This window comes from Eucalyptus grandis, chromosome 9 (genome assembly GCF_016545825.1).
Source record: "Eucalyptus grandis isolate ANBG69807.140 chromosome 9, ASM1654582v1, whole genome shotgun sequence".
NCBI classification, from domain to species: domain Eukaryota; kingdom Viridiplantae; phylum Streptophyta; class Magnoliopsida; order Myrtales; family Myrtaceae; genus Eucalyptus; species Eucalyptus grandis.
In genome coordinates, this window is record NC_052620.1 from 42,618,112 (window position 1) to 42,636,822 (window position 18,711).

The window sequence follows — 18,711 nt, forward strand, 5'->3', positions numbered from 1 at the left end:
CAAAATACCTCCTTTTTCTTTCGTTTTAATTAGTATACCAATTGAACCAAACTTGGGAACATCTGATTCAAGTTGTGTTAGAGTAGTTGCAGTAGAAGAACCCAACCAAGCACCTCTATGTCCAGTCCATAGTAGAACCGTTGCATCCAAATACAAGGTAGAAAGGCATGGTTAAGCCATTTGAGGGGGAACTTTAATCTGCTCATGCTGCTACACCACCTCACACTTACGTATAACAATTCCATTTTGTGCTATGAAACTTTGGGATTGATAATTGAGGGACTGCATGGTGACACGACTAACCCGGAAACTCTTAAGTTTTGTTGGGGTATGACCATCTGGAAATTGACCATAAAAAATGATGATGAAAATAATAATAAAATATAGAAAATGATAGAAAAGGGGGAAAGCAACTTGTGTTGGTAGGAAAAATAATGGGTCATCAAGAAGGGCTACAAAAACTGTTTGGCATATTTATGAAGCCATTTTTTCTGGGTAGGAAGTAATGTATCGGGTAGCTACAGTGCTCTCAAGGATGCTCCATCGTATTCTCTCCACTCCATGGCTGACTGACCTGTCAATTGTATTTGGTGACCTAACTTAAAAAGGGTTCAACCGAGCAATTATAAGAGAAAGTTTGGCATAATGACAGGTGGAAAGTTGACGTTTGTGTGGGATCCGTTCATTTACAACTTGTTACCGTTCTTTAAGATAGCCCTTGATTTGATTTTTTTTTTTTCTTAAACAGAAAATCTCTGTGGCATTATTTATTAATTTTTTCTTTATTTTCTTGTACAAGTAGCGCCTATGTGGCACCAACCAAATAGCCGCCACATTAGGAAATTAAAAAAAGAAAAAGAAGACTAAGGTTGCGTTTGTTATTGTTTCTTTTTTCTGTTTTTAAACACTTTTTATGTTTTTTTGTTCTTAAGAACAAAAAAAAATGTAAACGCGTTTGTGTACGTTTTGTTAAACACATCTAACAGAAACAAGAAACAAAAAAATTGTTTCTTATTTCAAACAAAATTTTTAACATTTTTTCTTTTTCTTTTCTTCTTCTTTTTTTCTTTGGCTTGTCGCCGGCCTCGGCCATGGGCCGGCGACCGGCCGTCGAGGGTCGACGATGTCGTCGAGGGCCGGCGACCTCGCCGGAGCGTTGCTAGCCCCCGGCGAGCTCGGTCTCGCCAGGGGCCGACGACGCTCGGCCTTGCTCGCGCCGACGAGGCTCGGGCTTGCCGGTGGCCGGGCAAGGCCGAGCGTCGCGGATCCGGGCGAGCCCGAGCTCGCCTGACCAAGGCGAGGTTGTCGACCCCCGTCGGCCGACGACCCGGCCAAAAAAGAAAAAAAAAAAAAAAAATTAAAAAATTAAAAGAAACAAAAAAGAATTGTTCCCCAAACATAAACATTTTTATTTTTATTTTTTTGGTGACCAGGGGAATCTCCGATCGCCGCCGCGGTGGAGAGTAAACCCCGGGAGACACGTGGGAAACCACCACCCACGTGCCGGGTAAGGTGCGGCTAAGATCGATGCAACGACGACGCCGTGGATCGAACTCGGGATCTTTCGTGAAAAGTTCCCTTGCTCAACCACCTACGCCACCACCACGGGTGGTCAGAAACATTTTTTTATTTATTTCTGTTTTATGAAATAATTTTTGAACATTAATGTTATCAAACGCGCCCTAAACTTCGAAATGAAAAAGAAGAGAAAAGAAAATGGACAAATTCCTCGTTTTCTTTCCGACGTGGCAACGACGTCTCCTTCCGATCTGATCTGGTAAGCAATGGGGATAAGCCCAATTCGAGAAGCTTTCAATCCATCTCTACGGGCAGAAACCACAGCCACACCTCATCATCTTCAAAGCCTGCAATCGCTCTTCTTCGCCATGGATTTGCTGGAATCGGGACTCTGCATGATTCCAAATGACACTCTCCCTCTTCTCCCCTCCCCACCTTCCCTTCTCCTCCTCCTCCTTCAGACCCCGCGCAGCTCCCGCCACCCGCCTCCACCCCACCTCCGCTGACCCCCGCCCCAATCCCCTCCTCCGCCCAAGGTCATCGTCGTCGGCGCCGGCCTCGCCGGCCTCGCCGCCGCCACCCGCCTCCGCTCCGACGGCGTCCCCTTCCTCCTCCTCGAGGCCTCCGACGCGGTCGGCGGCCGCGTGCGGACCGACGTCGTCGACGGCTTCCTCCTCGACCGCGGGTTCCAGATCTTCATCACGGGCTACCCCGAAGCCCGGAAGCTGCTCGACTACCGGGCCCTGGACCTCCGGAGGTTCTACTCGGGCGCCCTCGTTTACCACGACGGCCGGTTCCACACCGTGGCCGACCCCGTCAGGCACTTCTCCGACTCCGTCAAGACCCTCGCCAACCCGATCGGGTCGGTCCTGGATAAGCTGCTCATCGGATTGACGAGGATTCGGGTCCTGAGCAGGTCGGACCGGGAAATCCTGACCGCCGACGAGGTACGGACGATTGACCTGCTGACGAAATTAGGATTCTCGGACTCGATTCTTGATCGGTTCTTCAGGCCCTTTTTCGGAGGGATCTTCTTCGACAAGGAGCTCGAGACCACCTCTAGGCTGTTCGATTTCGTGTTCAAGTGCCTCGCTCTCGGAGACAACGCCCTTCCAACGAAGGGGATCGCCGCCATTCCCGAGCAATTGGCGCTCAAATTGCCGCAAGAATCGATTTTGCTGAACACCAGAGCAGCGTCTATCGAGTTCGACGACTCCGACTCGCCGATTTTGAGACTGGAGAGCGGAGAAATCCTTCGAAGCGAGCTCGGAGTGATCGTTGCAGTCGAGGAACCCGAAGCTGCCAAGCTTTTGGCGGGAAAATACGAAGGAAGGAAGGCCGACAGAAAGCCTCCGCGGAGCACGGTTTGCTTGTATTTCGCGGCAGACCGGGACCGGATCCCTGTCAAAGACCCGGTTCTCTTCCTCAATGGATCGGGTAAGGGGATCGTCAACAACATGTTCTTCGCCACCAATGTGGCTCCATCCTACGGCCCGCCCGACAAGGCCCTGGTGTCGGTGTCCTTGATCGGGCTGTTCGAGGGCGTGAGCGACGACAACTTGACGGCCGAGGTGGTTCAGGAGCTCGCCGAGTGGTTCGGGGAGTCCGTGGTGGGCTCATGGAGGCACCTGAGGACTTACAGGATCGGGTTCGCGCAGCCGAACCAGTGCCCGCCCACCGATCTGACGAAGGATCCGAGGGTCGGGCCGGGCGTGTACGTGTGCGGGGATTACGTGACATCGGCCACCTTCGACGGTGCTTTGGTTTCGGGGAGAGTGGCAGCTGAAGCTTTGCTCAAAGATAGGGCATCGATCCGAATTTAAAAGCGGAAGACGAGCTTTTTGTTAGTGAGGAGGGTTTGAGATCTATCATGCCAGTAGAGTGATGTCTGCTCTTATATGAGAGTTCCGATTGGGGCAACACATTCAATTTTTCAATTTTCAGTCGTGTCCTGATGTTTTTGTTGGTTTTTTCTTAAAATAATCCTGTCCAATCAATTTGGATTAATTTATGTGAGAATGAATGTAAATTCTAAATACGATGGGTGAGTAATGCGAAAGAGAGAGGGATCGATAGCCATGATCAATTTTAGTCATTGGACAAAAGTTTTTATCTTTTTGGAAGACAAATCATTGGACTGAAAGATTACGAGCAAACGACAAAGGAAAAATTAGCTTAGAATTGTGGAAGAATGACCTTAGTGCCATCTTACCGCATTGGAAAAATTTACAAAATAACCAACTTCAACTTTATTTTCTAAATCAAGTAACATCCGTACGTTTCAAAACTTTCAATTATCATTCTTAGTTCTTACTTTTCAAAGGACATTTCACATTTCATTTCCCAAATACATTTAATTTATTGAATTGCCGTATTACTTTCTAAAGTACCTCACCTCAACAAAAAAATCCATAACATGGGTTGTCATTACTCCTTCCTAAGCCATGGCCAATCTCAGATATGAGGTTAATGATAGTCATCATGTCAAAGAAGGTGATTTACATGAAATATCGTGATAAAGTTCAGCTTTGGTTATAGATAAAACAAAGAAGGGCATTTTCACGAAGGGAAAATTGCAATTTTCACTTAGGAGGTAATTTTTTGGCCAAAGAAAAAAGAAAATTATATCGAACACAGATAATATAAAGAAAATGTAAATTCAGCCGAGGTTCTTTCTTTAGCCTAAAGTCGAGCCAACATACGGTCCATTTCTCCAGAAAGATCACAAAAGAAAATAATAAATAAATAAAATCAAGCGAGATATCCGGCCGCGGTCTCCAGCACCCGCCACTCAATCAGTCAGTCAGTCACTCCATCGTCCGTCGCGCAGTTCACACTAGCGACGACCGAAAGCGGAGGAGGAAGAAGCGGCGGCGGCGGAATGGCGAGCTGCGGCGGCGCCGGCGAGGAAGCTCCGGACGAGTACGGCGGCCAGTCGAGCCTGTACGAGGCGTACAACGAGCTCCACGGGCTGGCGCAGGAGTTCGACACGCCCTTCGACGCGCCGGCGGTGCTGGTGGTGGGCCACCAGACGGACGGGAAGAGCGCCCTCGTGGAGGCCCTCATGGGCTTCCAGTTCAACCACGTCGGCGGCGGGACCAAGACCCGCCGCCCCATCACCCTCCACATGAGGTTCGACCCCTCCTGCGACGACCCCCTCTGCCACCTCGTCTCCGACGCCGACCCCGCCCTCTCCCGGCAGCTCTCCCTCCACGAGATTCAGGTGCGCCTTCGTCCGTGTTGGTTGCGGCGTTGCCGCGCTTTCGTTGGCCGGGGATTCTTGTTTCTGCGAATTGTTCTGCAGGCTGAACTCCTCGCAATGTGTGTCAGTTATCACCTGTTCGTGAAGAGTTCGTAAATGATGGCTGATCCTTTTGGTTGGATCTTTGGAAATTTGTGAGTTAGCGCTTTGATTTTCGATTCTGGTGGCATTTTGGTTGGTAATTACGCTATCGGTTCGCCTTTCAGTGTCATTTCCACATTGCGAAAGAGGTGTCTTTGATCAATGCAGGCATTACTTGTTCCACCTGCCGATTTTTTGCGCTCTATCTGCTTTTCAGCTTCACTTTGATAGTATGTCTCCTGTTTTTTACTCCATGTTAAATCTTCAATCTGCAAAATGGAATATACTATCATACCAATAGACGATTTTTGGTAGTTGCAGTGTGATCTTGACTCCTGTCTCCAAAATCAGGGGTTCTGTTTGATTAGATTAGCTTGTCGTGCTGAACTGCGTAAACTTGCAGACGTACTGCACTTCGTTTATAAAAGTTGCCATTTTTCATTGTCATCGTTTATTGTTACTCGTAGGCTTACATCGAAGCTGAGAACATGAGGTTGGAGCGTGAACCTTGTCAGTTTTCCTCCAAGGAAATCATCATCAAAGTAGAGTATAAGTATTGCCCAAATCTGACGATAATAGATACTCCAGGGCTCATTGCTCCTGCTCCAGGTCGGAAGAATCGAGCATTACAGGTAATGTACGGGAAAGGGGACAATTGATTAGTTAAAGAGACTCTTGCCTTATGATAATAGATACTCCAGACTCTTTCTAAAATTCCTTGCCTTGGTAAATTTTTGCTCCTGAAGATAACTGTGATTTGTGTCTTCCTTCTGAAGGGGCAAGCTCGCGCAGTTGAGTCACTAGTGCGAGCCAAAATGCAGCATAAGGAGTTCATTATACTGTGCCTTGAAGACTGCAGTGACTGGAGCAATGCTACCACAAGGAGAGTGGTTATACAAGTATAATACTGACATTATACTTCACATTCAAAATTCATTTTTACCTCAATATCCTTAATGTCGAGATCCTTAGCTAGAGTTGTCCTAAGTTGAAGGCTCAACCTTCTCCCTGAGGATGGGAAATGATCCAGGCAAAAGAAAAACAAAGATTGATTTTATTTATTAGTCAATGAAGGTTATTTACAAAATCAAAATAACACTTTTAGCTTTACTTGACATATTCGGATTTCAATCTTGTTGTTGTTCCAAATAATTTAAAGTGCGCAGACATCATAGAGTTTTGGTGTATAAGCAGAATTTGATTGTCATCTCTATTTCTGGTGACAATTAAGTGTACATTTTGCCTAATTGGTTTAGCAACAGGTTAGAAACTGGGCAAACATTACTTGATATAAATTACAGAAACTTCAACATTTTGTTCTTTACATATATACATTTGGTCATTACAGGTTGATCCTGAGCTTTCAAGAACAATAATTGTCTCAACCAAGCTGGACACAAAGATACCACAGTTTGCACGATCTTCAGATGTTGAAGTTTTTCTTTCACCGCCAGCCTGTACACTTGATGGCTTCCTCTTGGGTGACTCCCCATTTTTCACCTCTGTCCCTTCTGGAAGAGTTGGCCCTGGACATGAATCAGTTTACAGATCAAATGATGAGTTCAAAAAGGTGTTTATTTGTCTAGTGAAGTTTCCTTCTTGGACTGGATCTTTTAGGGCACTGACCTGGTGGATGTTTACTAGAATATTGATGTGGCTCTTCCTTGAATTTTTAGTGTGAATCTGTGTGGTTAACCCAAAGTATAGAATTCTAGTGTTTCTGCCATTTAATTTCTCGAACAGTTAGACTCCATTGGTTCTCGCATTATGCACCTTCATCTGCTTGATCTTAGATGAAGGAAAATGTTTTGTGTGCCAGTTAGTAGTTCCATTAGTATTGCACTAGAACTATTGGTTTTGTGATGTGCATGAATAATATTGAACTTTGAGTCCTTTTTGTGTAAAATATGTGGTTTGGTAAATCTCAAAAGAGTTACTTGGTTTTGCATCTTGATACAGGCCATATCTTTGAGAGAGACTGAAGATGTCGTGTCTTTGGAGGAGAAGTTGGGGCGATCTCTGTCCAACCATGAACGAAGTCACATAGGTGTGAGCAAACTGAGGCTATTCTTAGAAGAGTTGCTTCAGAAAAGGTATGTTTTGATTCAAATTACCCTTTTTGGTGGTCAAACTATGTTTCTTGAGCTTATAATTTGGAAAATATATGCTATTTCAGGTACATGGACAATGTCCCACTGATAATTCCACTTCTTGAAAAGGAGCATCGCTCTGCAACGAGAAAGCTAAATGAAATCAATCAGGAACTGAGGTTAGACGTCAAGATCCTGTTATTGCTTCGAGAGTACTATACTACTGTGATAGTGATCGCAGTGTTTTGATCGGTTTTAAATTGTCACAAATTTTTTTAACAGACACTCGTGATTCACTGCCATTGAGGTTGGCAGGAAGGGGTTGTTTGGAAATTGATTTTTATGCCAGTTTGGATTCGGTGAAATACTAGTCTTGTCTTCATTTGCAGCACTTTGGATGAAGCAAAACTGAAAGAGAAGGGAAGAACTTTTCATGATCTCTTTTTGACCAAGGTTTGAGTCCATTTTACACTTTCATCAATCTTTAGTGTGTCATCATCTCATGGAAAGGCTGGAATTGAGGATGAAATTTAAAACTCTTTATGTTGATTTTTGAAAACCATTTATTTGTGGATGTGCAAGGGTAGCATACTGCGACTCTTAGTGATTCATTTTCTGTGCTCTTGTGACACTTTTATCTTCTCTATCTAAAGTGTTCTTAATAAAATTAATGTTCAGCTGTCATTGCTACTCAAAGGAACTGTGGTTGCACCTCCCGACAAATTTGGTAATAATAACTCACTATTACTTGGATGGCTCTGCATTTTGATATGTGATGATTCTAATTCATTCCTCCCCTCTATATGCTTTCTTGATTTCCACTATGAATTGGTATATTTGTGCATGAGTCACCAGTTCCTGATGCATTATGAGCCCATCAAGTTCCATAAAGAATGATTATAGACTCTTCTTTTTGTCAAATGGTAAAAGTGAATCAACAAAAGGCTACAAGGGGACGCCGACCCATGTATAAAATCATGTGCAGGAGAGGTAAACAGTCAATGATAGCACATCGTGACTTGTGTGCATGATCTGGAACTTAAGTACAGAGCCAAGAATCCAAATTTTTAACAAAATGGCTCTTGACATAATTCATAAAAACTCCTACTTTTCTCCCTATAAATCAGCCGAAAAGTTGCTAGAGGGATTGAGCAAATCATCTTTCTCCTCTCTTTGCTAGAATGGATCCCCAATCAAGCTCTTAGCTCTTTCTCCACTGACTGTGCTCATCCACTGAAAACCCAAAACTAACATGACCAGATTCCCAAGATTTCTAGACCAACAACGATATTGTAGGTATAATCAACAGATTCCACTGCCTGTTTACAAAGGCAACATCAATTTCACCAACACTACACCCAAAAAAAGAAACATTTGTTGGTACACACAGATTTCCAGAATTCCAAATCAGTTTCCAAGGGAACTCCTCCTTACCTTTTTCCTCCATCATGGTGCACAGATACCTGTACCTTGAAGGAGGAAAAAGGTAAACGTAAGGATTCTAGACACTAATGTTTTTCATCCTGAAGTCACATGAACTCATTTTTCTTTACGACAGTAATCAGTGTGCTAAGCAGAATTATGTGACTATAATGAAAACTAGTCTAAAATCCATTTATGGTGGCCTTTTGTTCTATTGCAGGTGAAACTCTACAGGATGAAAGGACTAATGGTGGGGCTTTTATTGGTACTGATGGTCTGCAGTTTCCACACAAGTTTATACCCGTAAGCTTCTAAAGTTGAGTTGCATGATGTACTTATCCTACCTGGTTTTTGAGTATCTAAAAATAGCTGCTAAAAGCACAAAACTGAGTAATCTAGATTCTAGAACTGATGGTGCTTTTTCCCATATTTTTTTGCTTTGTGAAATTCGTGTTATGGGGTTTCCACCAACCCAATCCTGCTTCCCCTCCCCCCAAAAAATTAATGGGCCAATCCTATGTGTTTCGTTTTGTTTCCCCTTTGTTGAAGGTAAAGAAGTACATCTATATGGAGGCAACTGATGCCAAGATGTTAGATTATTTTGCTTTTGAAAATACTTTAATCTTTCCAATGGTTTTTTTTCTTAATATAAAACAAAAGATTGCAACTTGTTCCTGTTTTGGTTCTTAAGTAATTGATTTGCAGAAACTTCTGAAGAATGCTTCTGGATAACCAATTTCTTTATAATGGTATGAAGAATGTTTGGGAGACCTCTTGTAACAGAATTTCTTGTCTGCCTTTTGTTCTTAAATTTCCTCTGAACTAATTTTGGGAAAGTTAGAAGGAAGAAAGCCTGGTCTGGTCTTAAAATATGCTTTGACTGAAGATATTAGCGCAATGAATGTTGTTGCATGAGTTATGTGCTGGACTTCTTTTGAAGAACAACCAAGGCTTGAGAATATAGCACTTTAAATGGACAAAATGTTCTGTCTTTGCTTAGAATGCTGGAATGCGTCTTTATGGTGGCGCTCAATATCATCGCGCAATGGCTGAATTCCGCTTTGTTGTTGGAGGAACAAAATGCCCGCCAATTACTCGCGAGGAAATTGTCAATGCATGTGGAGTAGAAGATATCCATGATGGAACTAACTATTCTAGGTAATAGTTGTCTGTCTGGCCCGATAAGTATCCTTTATGTTTCTAGACCATGTTTTCCAGTTTCCGTTGTCACATTTTTTTTTTTTTTGGACTAATTTAGGACTGCTTGTGTGATAGCTGTTGCGAAGGCTCGTGATACATTTGAACCTTTTCTTCATCAGGTAAATTTGCAAAATGACTGCATATAGGATATGTGATTATGTTTTCAACTTGTTCACCAAAAGTAGAGTTTTTGTTATCAGCCAATGGTTCCAAATTTTCTCATTGCCCAAAAAACTGATGGCTGCCCCCAATTTCTTATTGTGTTACATAGTTATTTTTATGCATGGGTTCACACTGGTTGCTGCCTTGATATGTTTACTAATACCTCCCAATGGAGATGCTTAACTAGTGGATACTTGAGGCTTCTTGTTTGTCACCTTCATTATCCCATGGCAAAGCTTGAGTTGTAACTTTCTCCTCGCCTTCTCATCTATCTTAATATGGTACTCAGTGGTCTTGGGATGCACTCTTGGCTATGTTCTCATGGCAAGTAATGTAGAGGCTTCTTGGTTTGAATTTGCTTATTTGTCCATTTGTCTGTCCATTTCCAACCTATGACTCCTTCTACAGGTCCCTTACCTTGTTCTTTTGGTCATGGGTAACACCAAATTTGAATGAACCTGCTGAAGGACAAAATAAGATGGCATAGTTTCAATTCAGAATGTATGCCATGCTAAGTGTTCTCTGTTAATGTTGCAGTTAGGTGCCCGACTATTGCACATTCTTAAGAGATTGCTTCCCATCTCTGTTTATCTTCTTCAGGTACAACTTACAAAGTTCGATTTCCATTTTTAGTACTCTATATCTAAAGCACTCTTACATCTTTTCTCTGGTTGATGAAGCCATTTATTCTACTTAATGTTTATGTCAATTCATCAACTCTGCATTTGGACAGAAAGATGGCGAGTACCTTAGTGGACATGAGGTTTTTCTGAGGCGTGTTGCTGCTGCCTACAACAACTTTGCAGAGTCCACTGAAAGAGCTTGTCATGAGAAGTAAACTACATTTTTAGCTTATGCTTAGTTACATCTGAGTTACTTACAACACAAGACAAATTCTGTGTTAGTGTGTGAACATAGGATTAGCGGATTAGACAATATTTTCACTTAGGTACATTGGTTTAATTGTCCAAAAGTAGCGACTAGGTTTTAGATTGTGATTTTTGCACAAGATTGTAAATAAACATCTGATATTGCACTTGAAGGCCAGATCTTCTCCTTCTTTGACTAGGTTTTGCTAAAATTTATTTGGATGTAGTTCTGTCCTATATGCTATGTTAACAAAGGACAATGAAAATGAATACGAGGATTACGACTCTGGACTTGTGCTCTGATATCATGTCAAGAGACCATTTTCCTAAAACTTTAAACTGATAAGAAATGTGATGGAAATGTTTATCAAGCACATATTATTAGTTAAAAAAGCAGCATTTCAGTTGCCAGCAAAAGCTTGAATGATATCACATGAAATGACATGCTGGATCCTTGTTTGTGTTTCATGCTTCTTATGACAACCTTCACCTTTTGAGTTGTCATTGTTCTTTCAATTTTGCTGGTGTTTTACACTATTATGTACTAATTTTATTGAATGTGTGATATTGTAGATGTATGGAGGATTTAGTCAGCACCACACGCTATGTTACCTGGTCCCTTCATAACAAGGTAAAGAAATCCTGCTGCATTGTTGTTCATTTGATTAGTTTGCAGTGTTACAATGAGAAAATTTGCAGGCGCATTATAGTTATAAAAAGTCCAATTATAGTATTTCCTATTCTCCTTTTCCCTAGCAACTTGAACATGGGAATTCAAATGCACTACGTTAGTTCCTTTTCTATTGCCAAAAGTGATCTTACTTTCTATCAAAGAAACATGTCCTACTGGTGGGAGAATGCGCAAATAGGTATGCTTAGATAATTCTTTTCTTGTCCTCGTGTACCGTGAAAACAAGTGCCTCTTAAAGATACTGGATTAATGACAAGTGATCTGTATTGACTTCTGTGACATATGGATTCTAGGTTATTGATCCCATAGTTGGAATAGTTAACAGATAATCAATGAAATCTGCTCTGCTCATTGAATTCTGTAAATGATTGCAGAATCGTGCTGGATTACGCCAATTCCTAGACTCATTTGGTGGAACAGAGCAGCCTGCTGCAGGCAATTTTTCCCAGGAAACAACAGTAGGGCTAGTTTCGGATGAGAAGCCAGAAACAAAGCATAGATCAGATGTCAAATTGAGTCATTTGGCTTCAGGAAATGACTTAGGCACCTGTGTTCAGACAACAGAAACAAGGCTAGCTGACCTTCTAGATAGTACTCTTTGGAACCGGAGGCTTGCTCCATCTTCTGAAAGACTTGTATATGCTCTTGTGCAGCAGATATTCCATGGCATAAGAGAATACTTTTTGGCTTCTGCAGAGCTGAAGGTATGACAACTTCACTTTTCTACACTGAGCATCTATGAAGATTCTTCACGACCAAGATTATCTTAAAAAAATAAAAAAAAAAGCTGGTTTTCAAGGAATTCTTAGCTGCAATGTCTTTTAACTTTAAGTTTACTTCATTGTCACTTATTTATTGCCACTATTAGCAGTGTGATTGAAATCTAATGAGCTCAAGTCCCACTTGAAATTTTAGTTAGTTGTTTTAGGCAACAATAACTTATGTCTCTCTCTCTGTTATTCAATTATTTGCATCTGCATGTTGCAGTTTAACTGCTTTCTGCTGATGCCCGTCATAGACAAGCTTCCTGCACTGCTTCGTGAGGACCTAGAATCTGCATTTGAAGATGACCTAGATAATGTCTTTGATATTACGAACCTACGGCACTCATTGGGGCAAAGGAAGCGTGATGTGGAGATAGAGTTGAAAAGGGTTTGCTAATATTCCCTTTTGTTTTGGCCTAGCAAAGCATCATATTTTGTATTTCCTCTTGTTCAAATTGCTAGTGATTTTGCAGATCAAGAGGCTGAAAGAGAAATTTAGGCGGATACATGAGCAGCTTAGTACACGTCAGATGATTGCAAACCCGGCCTGAGCATCCTGCTGGACATGTTCAGGAGCTAATCCTTAAAGAGCTCAAGATGAGGTATACTCTCAGGGTACATCTCCTACCGCATACTTGGTCATCTTAAATGAAGCTTCCAGTAGAGAGATCTTATTATCTATTATTTCATATCCTATTGTTATTCATTTGTGCTCTAGTTGACTTTTTGCTTAAGAAGATCAGGGACTATCTGTCTATAGATATTCCAAGAACTTTCTATCAGGCCAAGACGAAAACCAAGCGGGAGCAAACTTGAGAAAATGTAAAAAATGGGCATTGATTTGCTACCTATTGGTGTAAAAAGTTGTAGCCACGCTTTTCCCTTCCTTATCGTAATTGCTGCGGTTGTCATTCTCTTGAGCTGATAGGTTGGCGGTATCACTTCCATCACGCCGCAAAAAAAAACAAAAACAAAAAATCAATTAATCTTTTGCTGCCACTTTGGAAAAGTCTTTTGAGTCATTATCTTGTCAATCTTATTTTAGAAGTGGGAGAGCCTAACTTTGTTCCTTCTTTCTTTCAACAAAAACGACAAAATTCGGAGAAACCCTAGGCCTTCCTTCGGAAGGTCTAATCGGATATAATGTTTTCGTTGATTGACGTTTCGATTTTTATTGTTACTTGTGGGATTTATCTTTTGTGCATTTTGTTAAATATGTCATGCCGACGGACTAAATGGGAACACAGCATTATAAATAAGTCCAAACACGCCAAGCAGCCTCCATAGGTCATGCTGCCATCTTCCCCTTGGGCGGTCGAAAGCAGCATGCTTTCTCCGTCTTATCAGTTCCTGTTCAGTTCTTTATCACATGAGGACCTGGAATTTGTTTTCTATCATTGGACTTCAAAGGTGATTATGGGTTGCTTTTCTTAAACTAGAAGAAGATGAACAACAACCAGAAAATTAGTGTTTACATGTGGTTAGGTAAAAAGTGGATGGGATATAGTTAGAGCAGATAAATATGGAGTTTCTCGAGTCAAATGGCATGAAAAGTAGGCCTCCACGATCCACATCGGGTGAGAGAGAGCAGCCAACACTCACTTTTCTGGGTCCCTGTCTTAACCCACCTCGACTCTGATATATCTTCTTTCTATCACGTTTGGATATGTTTCAAGATGCTCTAGTTCATGTATGTAATCTGATGTTGTGGTGTTTGATCAACGTACGTCACATCTCCTTGAGCTTGACCCGCTATTCAGATAATTACAATTATTGCTTGCTTCACATATTTAAGAAGTGGCAATTATTACATAGTTCAACTTGTTCCGTTTGTTCACACTAACAAGCACTTTTTTTAATAAAAAAAAAACTTATTCTATACATGGAAAATGTTTAAAATAATCTCTTGCAACCTCCCATCTTCCTATTTGCCTCCACTTTCCTTGGACACCAGGAAAGGGCAGAACTGGGTCTATTCCTGCTGTGTATGCAATTGGTGGGAGTTTCAGTAGTTTCTCACCCGTTTGAAATGACCGATATGATTGTGGAATGTGGAGTAACAATGACATAAAGAGCAGCATCATCTAAGGATACTTTTCTTTCCTTTTCTTCCTTCTTTTTTTTTTAATAAAAATTTTCTTGGAGGCCTGCTGCACTCTAAGTGTAATAGGAAATCACTTTCAAATGGCTCCTTATATCGTGCTATTCAGTCTCTGTCAGTACTCCTGCATCCCCGGCTTTTTCATTGCATCTCCACTATTGGCACCTATTGGAAGAGTTACCTTCCCTTCTAAAACTCTCTAATAGGCTTTAGACATAATCGTGAAAAGCTCTCGAAGCGCCGTTAGTGCCGCAATTCAGTTCAACTTCCAAGATCCGTGTGCAAGGATGATACGACGTAGTGTGAGATTTTAAGGATTGTGTCTTTCAATTGCCCATGGTTTTTGTCTTCATCCACTACTTGCTCCCACCTTTGCACACGAGCGTGGGTTCGCCCTCTAGCGAATGGTAGCACGAGACGAACTAGACTCGCTTTCAGCACCGCGAAGTTTGGCTGAAATTCTGATCGTTGTCTTGGATCAGACATTGACCTTGAAATAGCTTGAAAGTGGCAATGTGTGGTTTTGAGAAGATGAGCAATCTGGGAACACCCAATGAAGAGGAGGAGACGCTTAGTAAAAATATCTCATCCCACTTATGTTACAACCCCCCTGCAGGCCCCTCCAAAATTTTTATCATCTTCTAACATTCTAATAAGTATGCCGAGAGTCCCGCTCATCCGCTCGTAGACAACCGCAGTGCTTGTCTCAGTCCCATTTACTATTTGAGGGAATAATACTTAATACGGACATTTGACGACGACACCGCAATAAAACCACAGGCGACAATCGATAAAGGTTTTAACAGCAGAAAGGATTTCCAAATCAAATTGCAATTTGGAACGATGGATGGTGTGTATGTCCCCGCTACCTTCAAGCTGCCTCTTTACCTTTTCGTCTTCTTGTTGGAGCGACATAGCTGAGGAATTGCTTCTTCATAGTGACCGGGGATATAGACACGCAAACGACCTATATAAGTAGTACGATCATATGCTAAAGCTCCTACTTAAAGAGAAGGTTTTCTCTTGGCTAGTCCCAGAATCCCAAGTTCATCTTGGTTAACTAAATTGAACACCCCCCCTTCTTTTTTTTCTGCTGATATCGAGATTGGGCTCTAGCGGTGCCACCGTCGAAGGGCATTCGGTGCGGTGCATCAAATCCCGGTGGATCCGCCCGGATCATCGTTTCGAAGAAAGCCACGGAATTCCCCGGGGGGGGATGTTGTACTATGAATGGGTTCATGGTGTCCTTCCTAGCGTGTCGATGTAGTATAATGGCGGGGGCAGATGGACAAAGATTCAAGTACATCATGTAAAAGAAAGAAAGGAAGATGTAATAAGTGAATACAATGATGGGTATTGCTATTGGTGTTTAGGCACACTCCCAAGAGGGGCGGGCCACCACCAAGTTGGGAAATCATGTTGGTCCACGACCAAACTCACCCTCCCCTCAAACCCAAATTTTCATGCTTGCCACGTGGATGACAGCATGTGTATGATATAAGCATGAAGTATGAAAGTATGGCGTTCTTAAGTGTGTTCATTATTCTCCCCAATCCCACCATCTCTTTTGTTGACAACTTAGGATTTTGCTAAAGATCTTGTTCACTTCTTTTTGCCTTGGATGCAAGGCACACCTTTCATGGTTCCAAAGATGACACCCTATATATTTCCTCTTTCATGTCAAAGATATGATTGATTAGTCGCAAACACCCTCCAAGGCACACCTTTCATGGTTCCAAAGATGACACCCTATATACTTCCTCTTTCATGTCAAAGATATGATCGATTAGTCGCAAACACCCTCGCCGTTAGCGAGGCGGGGCTGCTTTCGGGCTAACCTAAAAACCGAGATCGATGCCATCCTGTATGCTGGACGTTCTTTTTTGCACTTTCGTGGGGGTTATCGGGTCGATGCGGGATTGAGATGTGGGGTTAAGTCGATTTTGGAAATAGAGGAGAGGCGGCTTTTCGGATTGAGACGATTAGGTAAAATAGAGGGAGTCTTAATCACATAACAAAAATAAAGCATGTGAATGCATAATTATGAAATAAGCAAGATATTTGAGAGAGAGAGAGAGAGAGAGAGAGAGAGAGAGAGAGAGAGAAGTAAAATCTGAATCTGCAAGCTCCCTCAGATGCAAGCAGATCCCGTTAATTGGAAGCATCTAAGAAGCGTTACCAGCCGCCTCCCCATTCATTCATAACCAACTGATGATCGCCAACTCTCCAAAAAACTAAGTAAAGATTAAAAAGAAATTAAAAAAAAAAAAAAAAGAGTATAGAAATGTAGACACTCATCACGAAGATAGATATATAGACGGATAGATAGAGAGATAGAGATCACTTGTGTCCTTCCCAATTGCATATGATGTGATCAACACCCACCTTCAACCTCACGTCAGTCTCTCTCTCCCTCTCCCTCTCCCTCTTATAAATATATACGACCTTCTTCTCCACCACCACTCCCACCTCCATTCCCTCATCTTTATACTTCATATTTCGCCATAAAACCTATATTGTTCATCCCCTCTTCGTCCCCAGTTCTTGTTTTGGTGACCTGTGCCTCTTGTTTTCTCTCTAGTTTGATACATATATGCCTGGCTATCTATAGACGAGATCGACAACGCCGAGATTGGAAGCGATGGGAGATAACAATGTGAACTTGCCACCCGGTTTTCGATTTTACCCGACCGATGAAGAACTCGTCGTCCATTTCCTTCAACGGAAAGCCGCCCTCTTGCCGTGTCATCCCGACGTCATCCCCGATCTCGAACTTTATCCATATGATCCGTGGGAGCTTGAAGGTACTAGCATAAACAAGTACTTAACTCATGATGGTTATCTGAAAAGCCTCCGAAAGATTTATGCACATTCTAAGCGACGCATACTTGTAGACTACATACAGCAAGTTTTTTTGAGTAGAGATGAACACATGCATGTCTTATTGTCAGCCTCACTAAAATTTTCAGTACCGATGAAAGTCTATACATTAAGTAGAAGAATGGAAATATTTAGGACTACTCTCTCCTTAATATATTTGGTTTCACAGTGGTGGCGGTAATATCACACTTGTTCCTTATTTGTTCTTCAGGGAAGGCCCTGTCCGAGGGCAACAAATGGTACTTCTTCAGCAGGAAGACGCCGGACAGGATCACGGGCAACGGGTACTGGAAGCCTATGGGTGACGAACCCGTTTTCACGAGCTCGAGCAAGAGAGTCGGAATGAAACAGTCGTTGGTGTATTACTTAGGAGAAGCTCCAGGTGGGACGCGAACTAATTGGATAATGCATGAGTATCGTCTCTCCAATGGTACTAATTCTGGTAGCAGCAGTAGCAGGTCGTCCAAAAGAAAAGGATATCCTAAGATTGTATGTTTATCTTCTCCCATATATTATTATACAGTTGGCTTAGACACCTTGCCAGAGAATCAAATTACCAATCCTTTTGTTTTTCAGGACTATAGCAAATGGGTGGTGTGCCGAGTTTATGAGCACGGTGACGACGACAACGATGACAACGGAGCGGAGCTTTCGTGCTTGGACGAGGTGTTCTTGTCATTGGACGATCTTGACGAAATAAGCACGCCAAACTAAATAGAGAAGATAGAGAACCATAAGCACGTGGTCAGATTAGGGGACTCACTAAAGAGGTTCAAATCAAATTGTAGAGCTCTATCGCTGTTGGGTGGGCGGGTTAATCATTGTGGCGAAAACCAAATAGCACTTGTAACTTTCCCTTTTTCTTTTGATTGGAAAATGCTCTCTAGGGTTTACTTATGGTGCAAGCAAAATGTCGGCATCCTTTTATAACTAATTGAAAGAATGCCCATAAAGTCATTGGGAAGCTCACTTTTCTTGCTTGTGTTGTGTGAAACCTCTTGACCTTTTATTGGTTTTGAGGGATTTGGAGTGCAACTTTTTTCTCTATTCAAATCGAGGGATGGTCACGTGCTTGAATAATAGCTGGAGTAAGTATGTATGGGGGGAACCAACACTGAGGAACAGGTGGAGCCCAAAGAAGAATGGGAAGGCTTTTGCCGAGAGGCATGAGCATGCCTTTTTGGCTTTTGTCCCTACTTTTCTTCTATAGTATACAATTGAGGAGAGAGTAGGAGCTTCTTGTTTCTAGGTCGATACTTGAGATGTAATCAATGTAACTTTAGGGATACACAGTGGGTTGTGTGGGTGACTGCTTAGGGAAGCATTGAGTCATGTATGATGCCATCTTTCACTCACCCACAGCGCCCTATAGCTCAGTACATTTGGCAACCCAACCCCACCCACAATTTATGTCAGTTTCAGTCCCCACACAAGAGTGCCAAAAGAGGGGAAGAAGGGAAAAGATTTAAAATATGATTGAGCTGGACTCCTTTAAGGGTCAGGCAAATAGTAGTCCCTACGGAGGCCCATCCTAAGCCTAAGACAAACGGTTTTTACATCCGAGTCTATTGGGCAAAGCATGCTAGATGGGCGTGCCAAGTAGAATGTGCAAAAGACTTTCGCATGAACATGACTGAATTCCTTTCATACTATACACTATAACAACTCAGT

At 42.3% G+C, this 18,711-nt stretch overlaps 3 protein-coding genes across 4 annotated transcripts; all 3 read left to right on the plus strand.

The window, feature by feature from the left end:
- Positions 1–2,024: 2,024 nt before the first annotated feature.
- On the plus strand, positions 2,025–3,556 carry LOC104419931 (15-cis-phytoene desaturase, chloroplastic/chromoplastic; the record flags this gene model as incomplete). The annotated part of the gene is made up of 1 exon (XM_010031768.3): positions 2,025–3,556. A coding segment is annotated over one exon (1,317 nt), but the record flags the coding sequence as incomplete, so codon positions are not given.
- A 722-nt stretch (positions 3,557–4,278) lies between these two features.
- On the plus strand, positions 4,279–12,976 carry LOC104419932 (dynamin-like protein ARC5). Of its 2 annotated transcripts, none has more exons than XM_039302014.1 (17): positions 4,279–4,741; positions 5,329–5,493; positions 5,638–5,760; positions 6,210–6,431; positions 6,821–6,954; positions 7,038–7,130; positions 7,341–7,404; positions 7,630–7,678; positions 8,594–8,676; positions 9,374–9,531; positions 9,632–9,692; positions 10,273–10,335; positions 10,469–10,569; positions 11,178–11,235; positions 11,670–11,866; positions 11,952–11,999; positions 12,283–12,447. In XM_039302014.1, the coding sequence occupies exons 1-16, from the start codon at positions 4,400–4,402 to the stop codon at positions 11,965–11,967; spliced, it is 1,929 nt and encodes a 642-aa protein (XP_039157948.1). In that variant the 5' UTR covers positions 4,279–4,399; the 3' UTR covers positions 11,968–11,999; positions 12,283–12,447. The 2 variants fall into 2 exon arrangements, with proteins under 2 accessions (XP_039157948.1, XP_010030071.2); XM_010031769.3 differs by adding an exon at positions 12,533–12,976 and having other exon boundaries at positions 4,282–4,741; positions 11,670–11,999.
- A 3,526-nt stretch (positions 12,977–16,502) lies between these two features.
- On the plus strand, positions 16,503–18,009 carry LOC104419933 (NAC domain-containing protein 104). The gene is made up of 3 exons (XM_010031770.3): positions 16,503–16,964; positions 17,252–17,529; positions 17,617–18,009. Exons 1-3 carry the CDS (start codon positions 16,802–16,804, stop codon positions 17,752–17,754), a joined length of 579 nt encoding a protein of 192 aa, XP_010030072.1. The 5' UTR covers positions 16,503–16,801; the 3' UTR covers positions 17,755–18,009.
- The last annotated feature ends 702 nt before the right edge of the window (positions 18,010–18,711 follow it).

Bases quoted from the DNA above. Each gene is read 5' to 3' on its own strand.
- LOC104419932 (XM_010031769.3), top strand. From the start codon at position 4,400: ATGGCGAGCTGCGGCGGCGCCGGCGAGGAAGCTCCGGACGAGTACGGC. The intron at 7,679-8,593 runs GTAATAATAACT...GTTCTATTGCAG, and splicing joins TGCACCTCCCGACAAATTTG to GTGAAACTCTACAGGATGAA. The intron at 11,236-11,669 runs GTAAAGAAATCC...AAATGATTGCAG, and splicing joins CCTGGTCCCTTCATAACAAG to AATCGTGCTGGATTACGCCA.
- LOC104419933 (XM_010031770.3), top strand. From the start codon at position 16,802: ATGGGAGATAACAATGTGAACTTGCCACCCGGTTTTCGATTTTACCCG. The intron at 16,965-17,251 runs GTACTAGCATAA...TTTGTTCTTCAG, and splicing joins TGATCCGTGGGAGCTTGAAG to GGAAGGCCCTGTCCGAGGGC. The intron at 17,530-17,616 runs GTATGTTTATCT...TTTGTTTTTCAG, and splicing joins GAAAAGGATATCCTAAGATT to GACTATAGCAAATGGGTGGT.